At 40.4% G+C, this 21,139-nt stretch overlaps 4 protein-coding genes across 4 annotated transcripts; all 4 read right to left on the reverse strand.

Annotated features, from left to right (window-relative positions):
- Positions 1 to 712: 712 nt before the first annotated feature.
- On the reverse strand, positions 713 to 4,632 carry LOC141834959 (F-box protein SKIP8-like). The gene is made up of 3 exons (XM_074722362.1): positions 3,907 to 4,632; positions 1,623 to 1,819; positions 713 to 1,082 (listed from the first exon to the last, which is right to left on the reverse strand). The coding sequence occupies exons 1-3, from the start codon at positions 4,279 to 4,281 to the stop codon at positions 818 to 820; spliced, it is 837 nt and encodes a 278-aa protein (XP_074578463.1). The 5' UTR covers positions 4,282 to 4,632; the 3' UTR covers positions 713 to 817.
- A 3,052-nt stretch (positions 4,633 to 7,684) lies between these two features.
- On the reverse strand, positions 7,685 to 11,162 carry LOC141835429 (F-box protein SKIP8-like). Its single transcript, XM_074722884.1, has 3 exons — positions 10,658 to 11,162; positions 8,669 to 8,865; positions 7,685 to 8,154 (listed from the first exon to the last, which is right to left on the reverse strand). The coding sequence occupies exons 1-3, from the start codon at positions 10,997 to 10,999 to the stop codon at positions 7,923 to 7,925; spliced, it is 771 nt and encodes a 256-aa protein (XP_074578985.1). The 5' UTR covers positions 11,000 to 11,162; the 3' UTR covers positions 7,685 to 7,922.
- Positions 11,163 to 12,320: 1,158 nt separating this feature from the next.
- Positions 12,321 to 14,426, reverse strand: LOC141835308 (uncharacterized). Its single transcript, XM_074722751.1, has 2 exons — positions 12,566 to 14,426; positions 12,321 to 12,481 (listed from the first exon to the last, which is right to left on the reverse strand). The coding sequence occupies exons 1-2, from the start codon at positions 14,424 to 14,426 to the stop codon at positions 12,321 to 12,323; spliced, it is 2,022 nt and encodes a 673-aa protein (XP_074578852.1).
- Positions 14,427 to 16,319: 1,893 nt separating this feature from the next.
- Positions 16,320 to 20,692, reverse strand: LOC141834942 (cysteine desulfurase 1, chloroplastic). The gene is made up of 10 exons (XM_074722337.1): positions 20,370 to 20,692; positions 20,084 to 20,217; positions 19,468 to 19,627; positions 19,050 to 19,233; positions 17,836 to 17,981; positions 17,664 to 17,736; positions 17,526 to 17,589; positions 17,216 to 17,315; positions 16,772 to 16,930; positions 16,320 to 16,698 (listed from the first exon to the last, which is right to left on the reverse strand). The coding sequence occupies exons 1-10, from the start codon at positions 20,646 to 20,648 to the stop codon at positions 16,528 to 16,530; spliced, it is 1,470 nt and encodes a 489-aa protein (XP_074578438.1). The 5' UTR covers positions 20,649 to 20,692; the 3' UTR covers positions 16,320 to 16,527.
- Positions 20,693 to 21,139: the final 447 nt, after the last annotated feature.

A 21,139-nucleotide genomic window follows, 5' to 3' on the forward strand; every position in this document is an offset into this window, starting at 1 on the left:
GAAGTATAAAACATTATACAGTTGTGTGACATAGGCAACTAAATCACGATGCACAATGGTTTCATAGATGAGAGGGCATACTCCAAGACAATGAAATCCTCAAGAATCAACTCGTGCTCTAATTCAACAAGTCTATCACCCGAGTACCAACTGCGCTACACCCAACTTGACAAGATTTTGTGAAGATCTATATTCAACAATCAAGCTTCGTTCCACAAATACAACCGAGTGTAAAACGTCGACGAAGTATAAAACATTATACAGTTGTGTGACATAGGCAGCTAAATCACGACGGCATAGATGAGAGCATACTCCAAGACGATGAAAAAATCAACTCGTGCCCAATTCAACAAATCTATAACCCGAGTACTAACTGCGTTACACCCAACTTGACAAGATGAAGATCTATATTCAACAATCAAGCTTTGTTCCACAAATACAACTGACAACGTAGGCAAAGTATAAAACATTATGTTGTGACATAGGCAGCATAGATAGATGAGGGCATACTCCAAGACGATGAAATCCTCAAGAATCAACTCGTGCCCAATTCAACAAGTCTATCACCCGAGTACCAACTGCGCTACACCCAACTTGACAAGATTTCTTTGTCAAGATCTATATTCAACAATCAAGCTTTGTGAGAGAGCATTCCACAAATACAACGGAACCTAAAACGTAGGCGAAGTATAAAATTACCCTAAAACGACATAAACTTATCGGCCTCGAAGCTTAACATTATATAGTTGTGTGAAATGAAAAGAGAAAGGATGAGTTCTAGCCTGTTCATGCCAATGTATTACTTTTTCAAAGGGCTTCAGCCAAATATGTTCTGTGGATCTTCTTGCATCATTACTGAGCTATGATGATGAACGATGAACCACTGGCCGTCGTGGAACTCGTACACATTGGTGACGCGGAACGGCCCAAAGTCCACGTCAATGTAAGCGTCCATGGTGACCCATGCCACGTCTTCGAGAATACGAGCTCTCACATTCTGTAATTGGACATCAATCCCATGTCCATCACCTGGAATCCCCCAGCTGAATATCAATGCCCATCTATCTATTACCGCGTCGTACCTGAAGATCCAACCAAAGAAACTGTTGAAGTATTTTGGCCGCGAACGATAAGCTGCGGAGGTTACCTTAACTAGTTTGCATAAACAGATTGGGTTTCAAGGAAACATGCATTTACAATCATTGTTTTTTCAAATGAACAGCTGATAGAGATAATGCTAACTACCGCGAAGAGTTTTTCGTTAGAGCTTGAAGGAAATGAGGAAGAACTCTAGTGCGAACAGCTCAAACAATCTGCATTCAGTTAATATAAAACTAACTATAGTTGATTTCTATTATGAAATGCAAATTGTTAATGAACTTAAATGGCATTTGAGGTAGCAAGTGTCTATCAAAAGAGACTAAAAGATATATTTCGACACCGACCTTTTAACTAACGGAGTAAATAGCAATGATGGCAAGAAATCAACCAACACCCAATTGAAAAGCCAAGAAAAGGACTATATTTCTTGATCAAAGCTAGAAGTCATGGTGTATCTTAACTTACTATAAAGCTTTTCTAGCGAAAAAACGATGACATAATAAAGGTTTTGGGCGACGTACCCTATGAATATTCCTCCAGATTCATGTATGCATTTTACGTAGTCGGCATTTAGCCATAGATAACTCATTGCTTGAAGCGAGCCCTCTCTTATTATATTGTAGAATCTCACATTCACATCCATAATAGCTTTTGTGACAGCATAGTAAGCCTTCCATCCATTTGTCGGGGTAACCGTCTCCTGTTCCACATTGAAGTCCTACAAGCGAAGTAATGCTAATGAATAGTTTGTGGACTCCGATAAGTCCTACAAGACTGGACTTAGAGAAAGAAATTGGGAGATGTCGATATCGACTGGCTCAATTTCTATGTTCCATGATTAACTAGTTATACAATTCAGCAAGAAATCATATATTGCTCACAAACAGAAACCAAATGGAGTACTCAAACGATAACAAACCGATCATAACAGGTACACGATGAGTAGAATATTTTCAGGAAAATAATAATGACAAACAAGTATCGATATGCATCATAGCCATGTCAATGCCCAAGTTGACATAATCACTCTAAGCACAAGATTAACATGACTCCTTGATAGCATTTCTCGAAAAGGTGGGCTCATCGGTGAAGAAGAAAAATCTCGAGAAAGATTACACACTGAGGAAAAATACTGAAACTGATGCAAAGAAATAGTATCATGCTAAACCCATAGAATAATTCAGCTTGAGTCTACAAAACAATTTCATTTCTTTTTCTATTTGTACTATTTCCATTTTTCTAGTGCATCTAGTCTCTTTTGGTTGAAGTTTTGACGAGACCGAGTTAGTAAAATTTATAAACGCAGCAATCATACTATTATTCTATTTGTCAAAGCTAGAATAAAAGTTTCTACATTGATATTATCCTTCTCGGTTGCGAGATCAGTGCTGGTTCTCTCTTGGTTTTCATGAATATTACCAAGACACAATCGACCTGCACAATCAAAGCTATAGAAGAATATGGATGAGAAAAGTGAAATTCTTTGCCGGTTCGAGCTAGACTGTGTAAACAAAAATAGATATAACCTACTGTTAAGTGTAACTATAAGGACTAACATGATTCCAGAAAGCGATTTGCTGCAATCAGGGGCTCAAACATTTGCATCAACACATAAAAGATACATCGTCAATGGAGCTTATAACTTGGTAAAAAGCTCATTTTTACTACTATAAAGTTCGATAACGATATGAACAAGGAGATATCAACGATGAAATCATTAAGAGGATAAACTAAAATGGATGGTTGAAATAGGGATGAGGTTTTGGAGTCATATGTCATCATCGCATGCCCCTTAAGCTAAAGGAAGAATTGTATAAGCATCGATGTATTAGGAAGCAACATGTACAAAAAAATTCAAGGCAGTAGGGATGCAATTGCTAAGATGGACAATTATCATCACTCAAAAGGATGAAGAATTAAAAAAATTCTAACATCTATGAGAAATATTCCACAACCTTTGGTAGGCGATAAAACGATAGAAAATAGGTTGAAATCACATGGACATGACAAAAAAAAAAACCAATTAATTCTATAGTATAAGATGAATCGATTAGAGCAGAACATGTAAGTATCAATGGAGGGATAACATCCATATACCCAAACCCAAAAGTTAGGTGAATGAAAATGTCAAAAACATACAAACAATCCACTGCACAATAGAAGTTAGGAAATCAAATATAGCTTTGCAAACAATTCGCCGCACAGTCCTAAACTTTTCAACAAATTAGTATTCTCCCATTGGGAATGAAAGAACATCGAAATGCAAAATCTTCCACACTCTGATGGGCATTAGTTACCAGGAGTAGTAACCAATTGAGTCCTCTCCATGATCATCATATGCTATAACACATCGATTTGGTTTAGTGCATTGGAGGAGTGCCCCATAGAAACTGTCCCTTGGCCCGTAGGTTCTAACAAAAGATTAGAATTCTAATTCTTCCATAGTGGTATCTGCCTTCCACCTAAGTGCGCTAGAAATAGTAAAGCTTCTAGGGTCTTTCTATCCAAGTATGAGTAGTTTGCATCTTCACAAACATGCCTATTTCACTAAACCTCTCTTCGAGATAGTGCTCGGATCGTTATGCCTTTCGTGCTGGTCAAAACTTACCCAACAAGGAATTTCACTACCTTAGGATTATTATACTTACGACCACCGCCGGCTCCCCTGTATTCAAATTACAATCTTGTACATGATTAGCACTGATTGTCTTTAGCAAAGTGGATCAAGATGGCACGACTAGACACCAAGCAAGTGTTCTTCTTTAGAAAAAAAAGAAAACTGAAAAAAGAAAAAGGGGGACAAACCTTGTGATAGAGGGCCTTCCAGGCGCCATCATCGTTGGCAGCCTTCCTCATCACGGAGTTCGTCATCGAGAGCCGGCAAAGGCTGGCATAGTCGAGGTAGCTGAGCGCGTGCGTGGTGATCTCCGGCGCCAGCTGCTCTACCATCGACCCGCCGGCCTGCCGATCCTCCGCCTCCGCAACCTTGTCGCCCACCTCCATGTGCCCCTCGCCTCCACTTCCGCCGCACCCGCAGAGCTGCTGCTGCCGCTGCTGTATCTTCTTCTCCTTCCACCCGGCGCGCAACCGGAGCACCCAAGTGGCGCAGAGACAGCACAGAGCGGTGGCTCCGGCGGCGATCAAACACGAGCGGAGGGAGAAGGGGTCGGCCGCGTCCATCTAAAGCACATCCAGCTCGGGGGCGGCATCAAACCCTAGATCAAAGCAAGGCCCCACTTCGCGAGATCGATGATGGATTGGGGATTTGGGAGGCGGCGCGGGCAGTAAAAAGATTCGCCAGTCGCCGCCGCGTGAGCGCGCTGGGAGGGGAGTGAGTTGGATATCCTCCTCGCTCGGACTGCTCCGCATAAAATGTGATAAGCGATCGAATCATCCGCCGTCGAGCGGAACCGGAGCGCGGATGGATCAGCACCAGGGTAGAGTCTCCGAGGACGGAGTTGGTGGGCAGGCTGGCAGCTGACGTAGCGACGGCGCTAGATTCCGCTTGGATGCGGCGATTTTGGCCCTGAATAAAAAGTCAACGTTCTTCTTCTTGTGCATCCGTAATGCTCATTTATTATAACATCTCAAATTAATAATTAATAATTAAAAAAATAAAAAAAATACATGTGAGGTTGATCAGCCAACGCGTTCAAGAGGTGTTACTTATTAACATGGGGTGTTATTAACACCCCATTAACAGCGTTGCTGATGCTCTTAGTTGTTATTTTAAGAAGCAGTTGAGATTGATCCGTGGCTATTTAAGTCAATTCACTAGGGTAAGTCAATTCACTAGGGTGATTGTGTGGAATTCATTACTCTAGCAGTCTCACATAATCAGTACTACGATCATATATAATGAAATTAATCAAAAAATTATAGTTGACTATGACGTAATAATCGCTAATTATGCTCTATTTTAAGGGGAGAGAGAGGAGAGGAGGGCAATTAGACCCGGACCCGATGGAGAATCTGTTCCTCGATCCCATTTTGATCGAGGAATCCCCGAATCCGAGAAAGCGTGGATGGGGATGGGGAATCCCCGAATCTCGGAAAGCGGGGATGGGTCGGGGATGGTATTCCAAAAATTCCCCGTCCCCATCCCCGAACCCGACTTTGATAATTTCATTCATTGAGATTCATTAATTTGATTATATCCTTATATCAAATGAAAAAATAAATCATATTGATAATTACTTGTTTGAATACTATAGTTTCATTATTTCTAAAACAAATAATATTTTCTTTTTTTAATTAATAAAAAAGTAATAAATTTTAAAAAATACTTTTTAAATATGTCATGACGGGAATGGGGATGGGGATGGGGATGGGGATGGGTATGGGTATGGGGATACCCATGGAAATGCCCGCGGGGAAAATCACCTCCGAAATCTGTAGGGATCTCCGAAACCCGCTGGATACCCGAAATCCGACGGGGACGGGGATGGTATTTAAATTATGATACCCGACGGGGATGGGGACGAAGATGATATATGGGTTTGGGTTTCGGGGACGGGGATGGAGAAGGCTTCCCCGCCAATCCCCGAACCCGTTGCCATCCCTAGGAGGGCAGGATAAATAGACAATAAAAAAATTTTAATTGTTATTTGAGATGGAATAAGTTAAATAGGAAAAGGAAAGAGATGGATTAATTTTATCTTTATATGTTCATGATTCATTATAATTTTTCATTTTTTGATTTGAAATGTAAAAAATATTATATTTTAATTTTATCTCTATTTTAAAATATTAATTTTCAAATTAATTCATATGTTTAGCTATCTCATCTTTGTGCTATCGCTCCTCACACAATACTGTCATCCTCCGGTGTCCAACTATTCACATTCCACGACGTCGATATCAACTCTCACTGTAAATTTCTTTGAGAACAAAATTAAGAAGGCAGAAACAAATAACTTTAATCTTCTTTTCTTTTTAAAAGATAAAGACTTATCCAAAAGCATGAATTATCTATTTTATAATTTTTCATATTTCAACTTACACACGTAATACTCTTATACATGTAATACTGATAAAATTTTATAATTTTTTATTCGTCTTCTATATAAATTATTATTTAAAAAAAATAAAAATATTTATATCTTTTTTAAATTAGTAGAACAGAAATATTTTACTTCTCGTACATCTTCCTTTCATTAATCAATTTTCTCTCACCTCGTTGGGCATTAATCTCAGGCGGGCTGATTTGGCAAAGTGGTGTTTAAAAGTCAACTCGATTTTTCAAATAAAATAAAATCCTTATTTGCAGCGATTTTTATCGTTTGAATGAAGCACTCAAAGAAGGAATTTATCTATCAATGCCAAAAAAAATCAAACAAATTAAAATTAGTATCATTATTTTTAAAGTAAAATAATAGAGAGTAAATGACATACATTTTATTTTATTATAAATTTTTAAAAGTTATCCAAAATAAAAAATAAAAATAAAACTTTTAGGAAAAGTAATAAAGGTAGAAAATCTATATTAAATGCATTTATGAAACCGTGAAACGTTTTCTAAATTAATAATAGGATCGATTTTTTATTTCAAATTAATAATTATAAAACTATTATATATCTAGATGCCTTATCAAATGTGATTAAAAAAATTTGATAAAATTATTGATATGGACATTCTCACTCATAGAAAGAAAGTCAGGTTTTATCCCATTAGAAAGGGGCACGTCAGATTGAAGAGATAGACAAAACCTCTCGATTCATCAATCCTCCTTGAAGTTTGACTCACCAATCCTCCTTGAAGCTCGACTTACCAATCCCCCTTGAATCTCAACTCTCAGGTGACTCAGCTCCTTAACCTCTCAACTCATCATTCCTCCTTGAAACTCGACTCACTAGTCCTCCTTAAAGCCCGACTTACCAATTCCCCTTGAAGCTCAACTCTTAGGTGACTCAGCTCCTTAACCTCTCGACTCACCATTCCTCCTTGAAACTCGACTCACCAATCCTCCTTAAAGCTCGACTTACCAATCCCCCTTGAAGCTCAACTCTTAGGTGACTCAGCTCCTTCAACCCAACGCCCCTCGTCTTAACAAGTCAAACCCTATGACACCCAATAATAACATGAGTAACATGGGCTAATATAACACATGTGAGTCACATGATACACGGAACAATATTGTACCACAATCTGTGATTAATATAGTATGATCTTTTATAATATGAGACATAGATGATAGGACATTTTCTCTATCGTGAAAGTGACGCTGCCTTTGATACACCCTATAAAAGGAGTCCTCTCTTGCATATGAAGGTATGGACAAACATTTATCCTTACTTTTTCCCTAATCTCAGCTATTGTTCCTCTTCGAGAATCTTCGTTGGAGATCTAATTTGTGCATCAGATTGACTGAGCCAGGAACCTCTGACCTCCATTCTAACTCTTTCTTTTTTACTCTTACGATTCATAGGCTCTCCAGACGACCTCCTCCTTCCGAGTTCTTCAGAGATTTAGTCATCCTTGAGGCTAGTCGTTTGAAGGCTCATCTCGCGGTGATCTTAAGCAGGAACAGTTATCAAAACATGAATGGCAATTATAACTTTCGTGACCATTGTCGAACAAGCATGAATGTAAATTAGTTATATTCTTTCTCATACGTAGACAAAGATCTACTAGCTATATTCAACAATCAAGCTTTGTTCCACAAATACAAGCAACCAACCAACCCCAAAACTTAGGCGAAGTATAAAACATTATAAATATAGTTGTGTGAAATGAAAAGAGAAGGATGAGTTCTAGCCTGTTTGTGCCAATGTCCTATGGTTTTATGTTCTGTGGATCTTCTTGCTGAATCATTACTGAGCTATGATGACGATGCATGATGAATGATGAACCACTGGCCGTCGTGGAACTCATACGCATTGGTGACACAGAACGGCCCAAAGTCCACCTCCATGTAAGCGTCCATGGTGACCCATGCCACGTCTTCGAGAATACGAACTCTCACATTCTTTATTTGGACATCAATCCCTTGTCCATCACCTGGAACCCCCCAGCCGAATATCAATGCCCATCTATCCATTACCTCCTTGTACCTGAAAATCCAACCAAAGAATCATAAGTTACCTTGTTTGCATAAACAGATTGAGTTTCAAGGAAAGGAAACATGCATTTACAATCATTGTTTTTTCGAATCAACAGGTGATAGAGATAATGCTAACTAACGCGAAGAGTTTTTCGTTAGGAAGAACTCTAGTGTGAGTGAGCAGCTCAAACAATCTGCATTCAGTAGTTACTATCAAACTATAGACAATTTCTATTATGAAATGCAGATTGCAAGTGTTTATCAAATGAGACTAAAAGATAAATTTCGATACTGACCTTTTATCTAACAGAGTTAATTGTGATGATGGCAAGAAATCAACCAACACACAATTGAAAAGCCAAGAAAAGGACTGAATTCATACAACGAAATCATTCCTTTGATCGATATTGTTTTTGTGGACACTATATATTTCTCGATCAAAGTTTGAAATCATGGTGTATCTTAACTTACTATAAAGTTTTTCTAGCGAAAAAATGACAGAGTAAAGGTTTTGGGCGACGTACCCTGTGAATATTCCTCCAGGTTCATGTATGCATTTTACGTAGTTCGCATTCCACCATAGACAACTCATTGCCTGAAGCGAGCCCTCTTTGATTATATTGTAGAATCTTGCATTCACATCCATAATAGCTTTTGTGACAGCATAGTATGCCTTCCATCCATTTGTCGGGGCAACGATCTCCTGTTCCACATCGAAGTCCTACAAGCGAAGTAATGCTAATGAATAGTTTGTGGACTCCAATAAGTCCTACAAGACTGGACTTAGAAAAAGAAACTGGGAGATGTCAATATTGACTGGCTCAATTTATATGTTCCATGATTAAGTAGTTATACAATTCAGCAAGAAATCATATATTGCTCACAAACAGAAACCAAATGGAGTTGACAAACAAGTATCGATATGCATCATAGCCATGTCAATGCCCAAGTTGACATAATCACTCTACGCAGAAGATTAACATAACTCCTTGATAGCATTTCTCAAAGAGGTGGGCTCATCGGTGAAGAAGAAGAAAAGTCTCAAGAAAGATTACTGAAACTGATGCAAAGAAATAGTATCATGCTAAACCTGTAGAATAATTTAGTTCGAGTCTACAAAACAATTTCATTTCTTTTTCTATTTGTATTATTTCTATTTTTTTCTAGTGCATCTAGTCTCTTTTGGTTGAAGTTTTGACAACCGAGTTAGTAAAATTTATAAGCGCAGCAATCATACTATTATTCTATTCGTTAAAGCTAGAATAAAAGTTTCTACTTTGATATTATCCTTCTCGGTTGCGAGATCAGTGCTGGTTCTCCCTTGGTTTTCATGACTATTACCAAGACACAATCGACCTGCACGATCAAAGCTATAGAAGAATATGGATGAGAAAAGTGAAATTCTTTGCCGGTTCGAGCTAGACTGTGTAAACAAAAATAAATATAACCTACTGTTAAGTGTAACTATAAGGACTAACATGATTCCAGAAAGCAATTTGCTGCAATCAGCGGGCTCAAACATTTGCATCAACACATAAAAGATACATCGTCAATGGAGCTTATAACTTGGTAAAAAGCTCATTTATACTACTATAGAGTTCGATAACGATATGAACAAGGAGATATCAATGACGAAATCATTAAGAGGATAAACTAAAATGGATGGTTGAAATAGGGATGAGCTTTTGGAGTCATATGTCATCATCACATGCCCCTTAAGCTAAAGAGAGAATTGTATAGGCATCGATGTATTAGGAAGCAACATGTACAAAAAAATCAAGGCAGTAGGGATGCAATTGCTAAGATGGATAATTATCATCACTCAAAAGGATGAAGAATAAAAAAAAAATACTAACATCTATGAGAAATATTCCACAACCTTTGGTAGACGATAAAACGATAGAAAATAGGTTGAAATCACATGGACATGACCAAAAAAAGCCAATTAATTCTACAGTATGAGGTGAATTGATTAAAGCAGAAGATGTAAGTATCAATGAATCGATTTGCAAACAATTCAATGCATGGTCCTAAACTTTTCAACAAATTAGTATTCTCCCACCGGGAATGAAAGAACATCGAAATACAAAATCTACCACACTCTAGTGGGCATTAGTTGCAGGGAGTAGTAACCAATTGAGTCCTCTGCATGATCATCTAGTATAACACATCGATTTGGTTTAGTGCATTGGAGCACCCCATAGAAACCATCCCTTGGCCCGTAGGTTCTGATACAAGATTAGAATTCTAGTTCTTCTGGAATGGTTTCTCACTAATGGCTCTCCCCCCTCCCCAACCCTTTTGCCTTCCACCTAAGTGTGCAAGAAACAGCAAAGCTTCATAGTTTGTGTCTTCACAAACATGCCTATTTCACTGAGCCTCTCTCCAAGACCATGCCCAGATCGTTATGCCTTTCGTGGGACTATTATACTTACGACCACCGGGCTTCGGTACTCAAACTACAATCTGTACTCAAACTACACATCTTGAACAATGAAAAATAGAGGGCAAACCTTGTGATAGAGGGCCTTCCAGTTGGCATCGTCGTTGGCAACCTTTCTCATCACGGAGTTCGTCATAGAGAACCGGCAAAGGCTGACATAGTCGAGGTAGCTGAGCGCGTGCACGGTGATCTCCGGCACCAGCTGTTCTATCATCGACCCGCCGGCCTCCGCAACCTTTTCGCTCACCTCCATGTGCCCCTCGCCTCCACTTCCGCCGCACCCGCAGAGCTGCTGCTTCTCCCTCCACCCGGCGCGCAATCGGAGTACCCAAGCGGCGCAGAGACAGCACAGAGCGGTGGCTCCGGCGGCGATCAAACACGAGCGGAGGGAGAAGGGGTCGGCCGCGTCCATCTAAAGCACATCCAGCTTGGGGGCGGCATCAAACCCTAGATCAAAGCAAGACTCTACTTCGCGAGATCGATGATGGATTAGGGATTTGGGAGGCGGCGCGGGCAGTAAAAAGACTCGCCAGTCGCCGCCGTGTGAGCGCGCCTGGAGGGGAGAGGTGGTTGGGAATCTCGGAGGAGTGCCCCGCATAAAATTTTATAAGCGATCAAGTCATCCGCCGTCGAGCAGAACCAGAGCACGGATGGATCAGCACCGCGGTAGGCGCATAAAGTCTCCGTGGACGGAGCAGGTGGGCAGGCTGGCAGCTGACGTAGCGGCGGCGGGTTACTTCCGCTTGGATGCGGCGGCGACTTTGGCTCCGGAATTGAAAAGTCAACGTGGGAGTGATTGTGCGTATAGTTTTTCCTTCTTTAGCTGTTATTTTAAGAAACAGCCAAGATTGACCGGAGATAATTCAAGTCAATGCACTATCGTGTTTGACTAGTTAATCTCAAATAGGATGATTTGGCAAAGTTTGAAAGTCAATTCGACTTTCCAAAATCCTCGTTTGCAGCGTGTTTTCTTGTTCGAATAAAGCACTCAAATTAGTGTCATTTTTAAAAAGATCCATTTAAAACCATAATTATATATTTTTTATTTAAAAATTATTAATCATCTATATGATAAAAAAATTAATTAAAAATTTATGCAAACTCGTGCCCTTATTCGATCTTCAACTATCACAATTACTTATATTCTTTTTATATATATTTTTGATAGTCTAAATATTTTATTTTTTGAATTGATTAATCCTAGAGATTAAACCAATTCAATCATTATGATAAATCAAGAAGCGCGAACAGTGAATCATTCCACACTCAGTATTCTAGAATTGTCTTTCCAATGAGTTAAACACAAATGTTACTCTAGGGCATAATTGAGTTGGTTACGATGAGACAGATTTATTGAAGTTGACAATGATAAAATCTCGATGATATATATATATATACTCCTGGGATATAGCTGAGTTGGTTATGACGGAGCAGACTTATTGAAGTGGACAAGGGTCGAATTTCGATGAAACTGAAATAATATCCTCCTCCGTCGTGATCAATTGTAACTTCTCAATTTATCTTCTCATAAATGATTGTAGAGCCGACCGTATGAAATTTTTTAGCGAATTTTATGAAGAATTAAACACAAACATTTCTTAAGAAATAACCATCCCAAAAGTCACTTTTAAGTTGTCTGCCACCTCATTTTACAATTCAAAAGCACACCCTCCTTTCCCTCCCTCCCTCAATGACTCAGTAGTTCACTCCCAGAGAGGATGATGGCCGTGGCTTCATGTCAGCTCTGAATCAGAAACATAAGCATGCCCCGCCATCCTCCTCCTCCTCGAGCTCACCAGAGTTTTCTGCAGTAGTTTCTCAGAGTTCGTCCTCAGACTCCGCCGCGGCGATGCGAGCTGCGACGGCATCAGGGAGCTACCTCTTTGTTGCTGGCCTGCACAATGCTGATCATGTCAGGAAGGAAGGAAGGAAGGAAGGAAGGAAGAGTTCTAAAGAACAAACAAACACATTGGTTTACCTTGCAGCTTATTGAACATGCCATTGGCTTTCCTTGTTGGAGTCCTGTTAGTTTCACAAGCGAAGGGTGCGGATTTAACCGAGTCCAAAGGAGCAGACCCTGCACTCTCATCACTGCACAATGACCCTGTTCCTTCACTCCCTGAGTCTGAGTTCCTCTCCCTAAATTGGGCACTGAGTTTCTCCCTTTCGACAACCCGATACGCGTACATCTGAAAGGGGATTTCGGAGACACCCGAATTCGCAAATCTCCGCGATAGACTCATCTCGATCTCACAGTAGTCCACCGGTGGCACCGGCGCATTCGGCTGGCTGTGGTCCGGGTTCATGATCAAGAACCGTTTCGTGTACCGGAGAATCCTACAAATCGAAGAGAAGCTCGGTCGCTGCGATGGATCCGTGTGCCAACACCTCCTTGTTAGCTCGGTCAGGTACTTGGGGAGTGGAAAAGGAAACAAAGGCCTCTCCCCCAATCTTATGTTCTTGCTCATCTTGTCTCCTTGTAGACGATTGTCTTCGAAGGGGACTTTCCCCGTCAATAGCTCGAAGCTGATCATCGCGAAGCTGTACACGTCGGCCTTGTCGGTGTACTTGGAGATGCTGATGCCATCGCCACTGCCGCCGGACCGCTCCATCTCCGACAAAACTTCCGGGGCATACCAAGTGCAGGGGTTCACCACACTCGCTTGATTGGGTGAAGATTTGAAATTCTTAATTGGCGCCAAACCAAAACCTGAAACTTTGACATGCAAATTTCCATCAGGAGAAGCAATCTTCGGCCTGATGAGGATGTTCGAGGGGTTCAATTCTCCATGGTAGATGTTCTTCGAGTGAAGATACTCCATTCCTCGCGCAATCTGAATCATCGTATCTACTGCCACCAACAAGGTGAAGGGGGTCCTCCGTCGCGCGGAGCTAACTTCTTTGGTGTAGGTGGAGAGATCCTTGCTCATCAGCTCCATCACCAGGAAGCACTCCTTCTTCTCCTCGTCGGCGAAGGAGTACAAGTAGTGAACCACATTCGGGTGCGAGATCGACGAGAGGAGAGCAATCTCCGGCATCAGTGGCTGAATCTCCCTGATCACATGCTTCACTGCAAAGCTCTCCCCCAGCCACTGCACTTCCTTGTAGCTGTTTGCAGGGCCGAACTTCCTCCTCAATTGGTAGTCGCTGGATCCGGTGAGCACTGAGCATGGAAATAGCTTCCCTTTCGGCGAGACGAGGACGTCGGCCAGCCGGCTTTCGTGCTTCGACAAGGGCTTAGACCCTGGCCTTCTCTTCTCAGCAATGGTTTCTGATAGCATCCATTGATCCTCCTTCCATGCTGCATCGATTCTACTGCAGAGATCTTGAGAAGCCAAGTAGAGCTTCCCAAACTTGAGCTGGAAGAGCTTAGGGTCCATCCATTCCCTTTCGTACTTCTTGGAGAGCACCAGCTTCTTGTTGTTGAGGTCTTCATGGTCGGTGCCGGTGATCTCGCCGACGTTCTCGATGGCTTCTATGACCACGAAGAGGCACCAGAGGAGGTCGTGGAGGTGGACGTCGATGCAGTCGGTGTTCTGGTTTAGGGCCATGGCCTTCCCCCACCAGTCTCTCGGCTCCAGGCATTGCCGGACGTACTGCTCCCCCTCGCGGAATATCCGGTGGAGCTCGCGGAGAGGGTGCTCCAGGGCCTTCCACTTGGTCAGCTTCTCGTCGAATCTCAGGCGGCTCCTCATCTCCTGCGCCACGGTCCGGAAGGCGAGCTCGAAGGCGTCGACGAGCAGGCCGCACTGCCGCTGGTTGACGCTGGTCTCGTCCTGGAACACCATCAACGCCTTGATGCTGCCCAGAGCTTCGCCGGCCAGCCGGAACTGCTCCATCGGCGAATCGAGGGGCGGGGTGGAGATGGAAGACCGATTTCTTCCTCCTCCGAGAAATTGCTACTCTTTTTCACTGCAACGGAGAAGATCGAAAACATTGTTTCAAGGATGTACAAGACGAGAGAAGATCAAATATAAAACCTAAAAAAAGGGGGGAATCCATGTTCTTCCCCCTTTTCTTGTCGCTGCTTCCCACCGTAAAATAAATTTCCTTCGAGAATTCACAAAAGCAACAGCAATGGCATCTCGATTCGGCGCAACAAGATTAAAGAAAAAAACAGATTGAATCTGAAATGAGGCGAGGAACGTACTCTAACGCCACAAGCTTGCGATTCGAAATGAAGAATCCATCAGAGGCATTGATCGACAGAGGGCTAAAAATGGAGATGGAGACGAAGAATAGAATCTGGCGAAGTGTATAATTTAGAATCTAAAAATAAACATCAGCACGCTGTCGACAACCATGCACCGCAACTATAAAAAAGATCAAAACTTTGAAAAAAAAATTACTGATTCTTTTCATGAAAATTTAATGGCAAGAATTCGATCGCAAATAATTGAGGTGGCGTTGGTTTTTGGTGTTCCGTTGCCTTGGTTTCTCCGTCGCAGTTTGGTTATCGACCGGCGTGCCGTTTTCTTCGCCGTCACGGACCGTTATTTCGATGTGGAAACCGCTATAAATAATGAAACCCGACCCGCATTGGTCGCGTCGGAGAGGAACGAGGGAGAAGAGGGAGATCCCGGAGGAGATGGCTTCGTTCCTTCCGGCCGTCCAGGCCAATGCTTCCCGCCCCCTCGGCCGCCAGCGACGGTGAGTCGATCCTTCTTTCCCTTGCATTTGCTCTTTGTGCTTCTGATCTTGCGCGTTGTTCTCCCTACTTCGGGTTTCAAACTTTTTGGGTTTTGACGCTGAGATCTAGATTGGGCACAACTCCATCATGCTTTTCCCCTTCAATTTTCTGCTGCTTTTTCCTAGAAATTTTATCTTTGGGCTTCAGTATTACCTAGATTTCCACGCTAGATTTATCTTTTTCATTTTGCACCCATTGATTAGTGTTGAGGGACGAAATTAACAATGATCTGAATGATGGACAACATGATCTTGATCAGTAGTTTAAGTGGCATTAGCTGATCCTTTGAAGGGACGATCATGCTGCTGTGGGCATTGTGCAGGGTCATCGATTGACCAAGGGATAGCCTATCTGCTGATGCTGATGCCTCCTCCCCCTACAAACTCTTCTAAGTTCATACAGCTTGTGAGAGGGGGAGGGTGGGTTCATGTATGAAATTTAGAGTGTCTTGTAGACTAGTGCCAATTTTTCCTTCTGGTTTGTGGCTTGATCTTCTTGTTATGGGTTACCATCCTATGTTAAGCCACATTTTGCCTTGTGTGGGATAAAAATTTTACAAAGTCTTTCTCCTAGTTCGCCTACCAAATAATCACAACTTATGCACACTCAAAAGCCAACCTCAAAAATATTCGAGGTGGTAATTTGGATAGTTTAATATGAAAATGGCTAGTGTTGGGTTGGACCAAAGCCACAAATAGGCTCGGGTCCGACAACACCTCCGGACCGAGTAGGCACAACTTGAAATAGTTAGAAACTAGCTTGCATAGCTTTCTTGAATTTAGTTATTTCATGCTTTGGCCATAGAATAGAAAGTGTCTGTCTTCTTTTCATGACTTGGACAATGCCTGATTCTAGGGGTGTCCATAATTTTATATCAATCAACAAACCAAACTTATCAGTTCCACTCCTGCTTTCATACAAAGAAGGCACAACTTTGATGCATATATGTTTTACACACAAGCCTGAGTTCCATACAAAGCTATAACAGTTTCTAAGAATCATAGTAAAACAATTGTGTAGGAAAATGGTACTATCTATGCCATGAACAAAAAAGGATTATGGTTTCATGTAAAAGAGTACAAATGCATTTGCAACTTTATTTTAAAGGAACTAAGAATTGCATCTAAAGGTAATCTACTTCCTCTAGTTTTAACAGAGACTAAGTATACATAGAGCTAAAGCTAGCATTTACAATCATAGGAGCTTGATACATCACGAAGGTCCAGCAGAACAAAATGCAGGTAGGTAACTTAAGCAGTAGTCGTGAAAAACTCGATAGTATCTTTAAGTGCTCGAATGAAGGTGTCCACTTCTTCTTTTGTGTTATAAAAGTAAAGACTAGCACGCGCACTTGCATTGACGCCTAAGGCTCGGTGTAGAGGCTGAGCACAATGGTGTCCTGAACGAACAGCCACTCCATGCTGAAAGAAACATAATGTGTTGGTTAGTGTATATGATAAGTCTCAAACATGTAACCACCTTTACTTTGCTTACCTGTTCATCAAGGAATGTTGCGATATCCGTTGGATGGATGTTATCGACATTAAATGAGCAAAGAGCAGCTCGACGAACTGTATTTGAAGGAGCAGGACCATAGATGTGAATGTTGGGTACACTACTTAGTTGATAGTATAGATATTCTGATAGTTCCTTCTGCATAGGATGAGTTAGAGAGGTGGCATTAACAACAATGAGTGTTCCAGAAAATTCACTATCGACAGTCACTATAGAACATCTTCTGAACAGACTTAGCAGTCAAATTATGATAGTCCAACTGTCACTAGCTCAGACACCATAAATCTTAGCTTAAGTAGATACATAACATGCTGCTAATCGGCATATATATCTAGTTAAAAAGAAAGCTATCAACAACATGAACAATGAGATTTCTAAAAGCACTAAGAAGATTCTGAAAGAACTAGCAAGTTGAAATTGAACCTCATAATTATGGATCTTTTCCATTCCAATACTCGACAAATAATCAATTGCTGCCCCCAAACCAATAGCTTCTGCAATAGCAGGAGTTCCAGCTTCAAATCTGCCTAAGCAAAGCTCAATTATATAACGCAATTATGAACAAGGCATCCAAACATCATTTAAGTATATTAAATACACTTTCCAAGAATAAGATAAAACAGCTTAATTATATTATTGTATAAAAAAATAATCATAGTTAGTAGAGCAAACTAGTGTGTCAAGATACCTCACATTAACAGCTGAAAAAAAAGAAGAGGAAACTAATCCTGACCTGGAAGGTGGCTCGGCATAGGTAGAATAATCTTGAAACACGTCGGTTATCATTTCACCACCACCTGCCCAAAAAGTGTGTTAGCCAAGAAAGTAGGATCTGAAGAAGCAATATAGTAGTACAAGCATTACACTTCACCTAAAAATGGAGGCATTGATGACAAGAGATTGATTTTACCATACAAGAAACCAGCGCCTGTAGGCCCGCACATCTGGAAGATGATTAACTTAAGATACTTAAGATCTAATATAGTGCTTTCAGGAGATAAACTATACAAAAATAAACTATCAAATAATAACAAAAAACACACCTTATGTGATGAGGCAACCAGAAAATCAACATTAAGTTTCTGTACATCTACTACCATGTGAGGAACACTCTGACAAGCATCCACGAGAACCTTTGCACCAACCTTATGTGACCAGTCTACGATCTCATCAATTGGAAGAACAGAACCTGAAAACGTACTTGGAGTCATGTTTGCTCGTATCACATTACGATATGTCATAGAAACACACAAAGAATTAAGGCTCAAATGAACAGCAATTTGAGCATCTAACATCATAGATATAAGAATAGCTTAGTTTGGCAGCAGAACATGTAGGCATACTGATATATTCTTATTTTCACTTAGATTCTTAACATCTTGTGTGTACAATCTTAAGAATTGAGGAAAGAAATCCTATTTCGTGACGGCAAGGAAACAAAAACACATCTAATGCCATGAAGCAAAAGTACACAGTTAGAAATTTTCAATTATTTCAGCTGTGAAATTTACAAGTTACTAGCAGCAGCTAGTAAACCCAACTACTTGAATTTAGTTATATGGACCCTAATCCCATTGTGCACTAAGATTATGTTACAAATAATACCTAAGATTGTTAAATCAGTTTTCCATATTATGTAAAGTTTCTATGTTCTTCCTCTACCCCTCAATAGGAACTTAACTGACTTCTGTTTGCATCATTGTCACTAACTTTGTAGAGAAATTAGTTCTCAACAATCCAACATCAAGACTGATAAAACATTGCTAGTAGTATCACCAAAAGCACTTCTCCATTTTAACCATCCAGTCTTATCCAATTACTTATTAATAATATTTTTATCCATCTATTCTCATCTCTGAATAATCCAAAATCCTTACAGGGATATTTGTTCCTAAAAATGTTGTTTTTTTTATCAGTGAACTTACTTTTCAGATAAATTGTCTTAGTCAACTTAGGTTAAAAATCTTAATTTCTAAGATTTGTAACCACAATTCTAGTTTCAAGTTTACTTAATCTAAACTTTCTCATCATTGTTTGAAAATAACATACACTTAGTACTATTAAGATCTATTATCCATGCAAAATGAAAGAAATTTAGTGTTGTATTTGATTAAACTAATAAGAATTTATTAGGTATACTGCCAATGGTACCAAGATTAGCATCATACATGTACTTATACACAAACAAGTTTAAAGAGTCTAATACAATACTAGGAAGAGGGTAAAAAAAAATAAAAGTGGTTAGAGCAAGACCTACCTAGCACATTAGAGACATGATGTGCAACTACAAGCTTTGTGTTCTTTGAAAGAAGCCCCTTGAATTGATCAAGGTCAGGGACTTCTTTTGTCAATTCAACATACTTCAGAACAGCTCCTGTCTTTTTAGCAACAATTTGCCAAGGAACGATAGAACTATGATGTTCAGCTATTGTGAGTACTATCTACAGTGAAACAAGAACCAGAAAGATCATAAGGTAAAAGAGGAGCAACAAACCAGCTGAACAGGAGAAAGAAGCAGAAAAATAAATTATATTGAGGCTGAGAATTTAGCAGGTGAAACTTGTTTTTTCCCCATATAACTGATTCTGGTAGAATTTTCAGTAAAATGAGAATATGAATAGCAATAAACAACTGCCTAACAGTTCTGTGCTTGCAACTGATCAAAAGTTGCTAACCTCATCCCCAGGCCTTAAGTTAAATACACCCCATGAATAGGCTACTAGATTGATAGCTTCTGTAGCATTGCGAGTGAATATGATCTCTCTTCGATCTGCTGCATTCACAAAATTGGCAACTTTGTTTCTCGCTTCTTCATATGCATCCGTTGCCTTTGCACTGATTCAGCAGCATACATATCAGCAAACACATTAAATCATTGTTTAAATAGCATGAACTTTAACTTATTGTCATCGTATTGTTTCAATGAATATGTAAGTTTGTTATCATTAAACTGTATCAAGAACTATGTACATTGGCACAAAATTTTATGTATCTTTACCTCATCATCCAGATAAGAATATCATGGTGAATAGAAAAATTTACCAAACAGAGTGGATTCTGTACAGCTACTAATGGTTTCTAAGCAATCATTAATGATAATCTTAGTCCTTAGTTATCATAATTAGGTCAAATGATACTATATGTATGTTGATCTAATTAGCCACAAGAGAACTTATTCAGACATAGTTCATAATCCTAAGATGGGGGAAAGGTGCAGATACAAACCCATCAACAGAAAGTTAAAGTTGTCCTTTAATTGTGATTGATTTGGCATGAAGAAGGGCATAGCACCTCAAATAGTGTACGCCACGGTGAACATTTGAATTATACAATTCATAGTATTCACTCAAGGCTTTGATAACAGCAGAAGGCTTCTGAGATGTCGCAGCATTGTCAAAATAAACCAGGTTGAATCCATTAACCGCCTAAAAGGGTAAGATACGAAAGAAAGAACCTTTAGCTCTCAGAAAACATCCAATTCGACAAGGATAATGGTAAAAAAGGATAGTCTTTTAATCAAAACACGACAAGGAATCGACTCCATGAGTCGAGCACGGACTGGACATCGATCGCCTACCTGGTGGAGGATGGGGAAGTCTGGGCGAGTGATTTCCCCCAGAGAAGGCGATTCCCTCGGATCGGACGGGGAGGCGACCGAGAAGGCGGCGGCGGCGGCGGCGGCGTCGTTGGAGACGGCATAGCTCCTGGTCCACGGGCGGGAGGGGGAGAGACTGGGCTTCGCCGGGAAGTGCTTGAAGGGGGAGACGGCGAGGAGAAGGGATCGGGATTTGGATCCGACGAAGAGAGAGGAGGAGGAGGAGACGGCGGGAGGGAAATGGCAGAGCGAGGCCGCCATTGATTTCTTCCCTTGAGGATGAGTCGGTCAACAACCGTATTGGGGTCCCGTGAAGGCTCGGGTGGTGAGGCCAAGCCTTTATAGGCGATCGCATATGGCACGTGGACGGTGATCAAGTGTTCCCATCATGATTTAATCACCTTGAGATTCGTGCTGCTATCTTAACTATCCTTATTCGAATGTGAAGCAATTGCTAGTTAAAATAAATTATTTTTAAAACACTTTTATATTAAAAATTATTTATCAACTTAATTAATATTATTTATAATACTTATTTAGATTCTGTTACAATAATAATATAGTAATTGACTGTTATAATTATAGTAGCCATTTAATACTATTATAATAGATTTAAAGTGATTTAAAAGCCAGAGGTGTCCTTTTAATAATTTTGATAATTAGAAGCACCCTTTTAAAAAGAGAGAATTTTGATTTTAGGAGTCTAAAAGTTTGCCACTTTTTGTAATGCTCCATTTTAGTTTCATTTTAGT

The sequence above is a fragment of the Curcuma longa genome, chromosome 9 (assembly GCF_044706935.1).
Source record: "Curcuma longa cultivar G26 ecotype Majalengka, Jawa Barat chromosome 9, ITB_CL_G26_1.1, whole genome shotgun sequence".
NCBI classification, from domain to species: Eukaryota; Viridiplantae; Streptophyta; class Magnoliopsida; order Zingiberales; family Zingiberaceae; genus Curcuma; species Curcuma longa.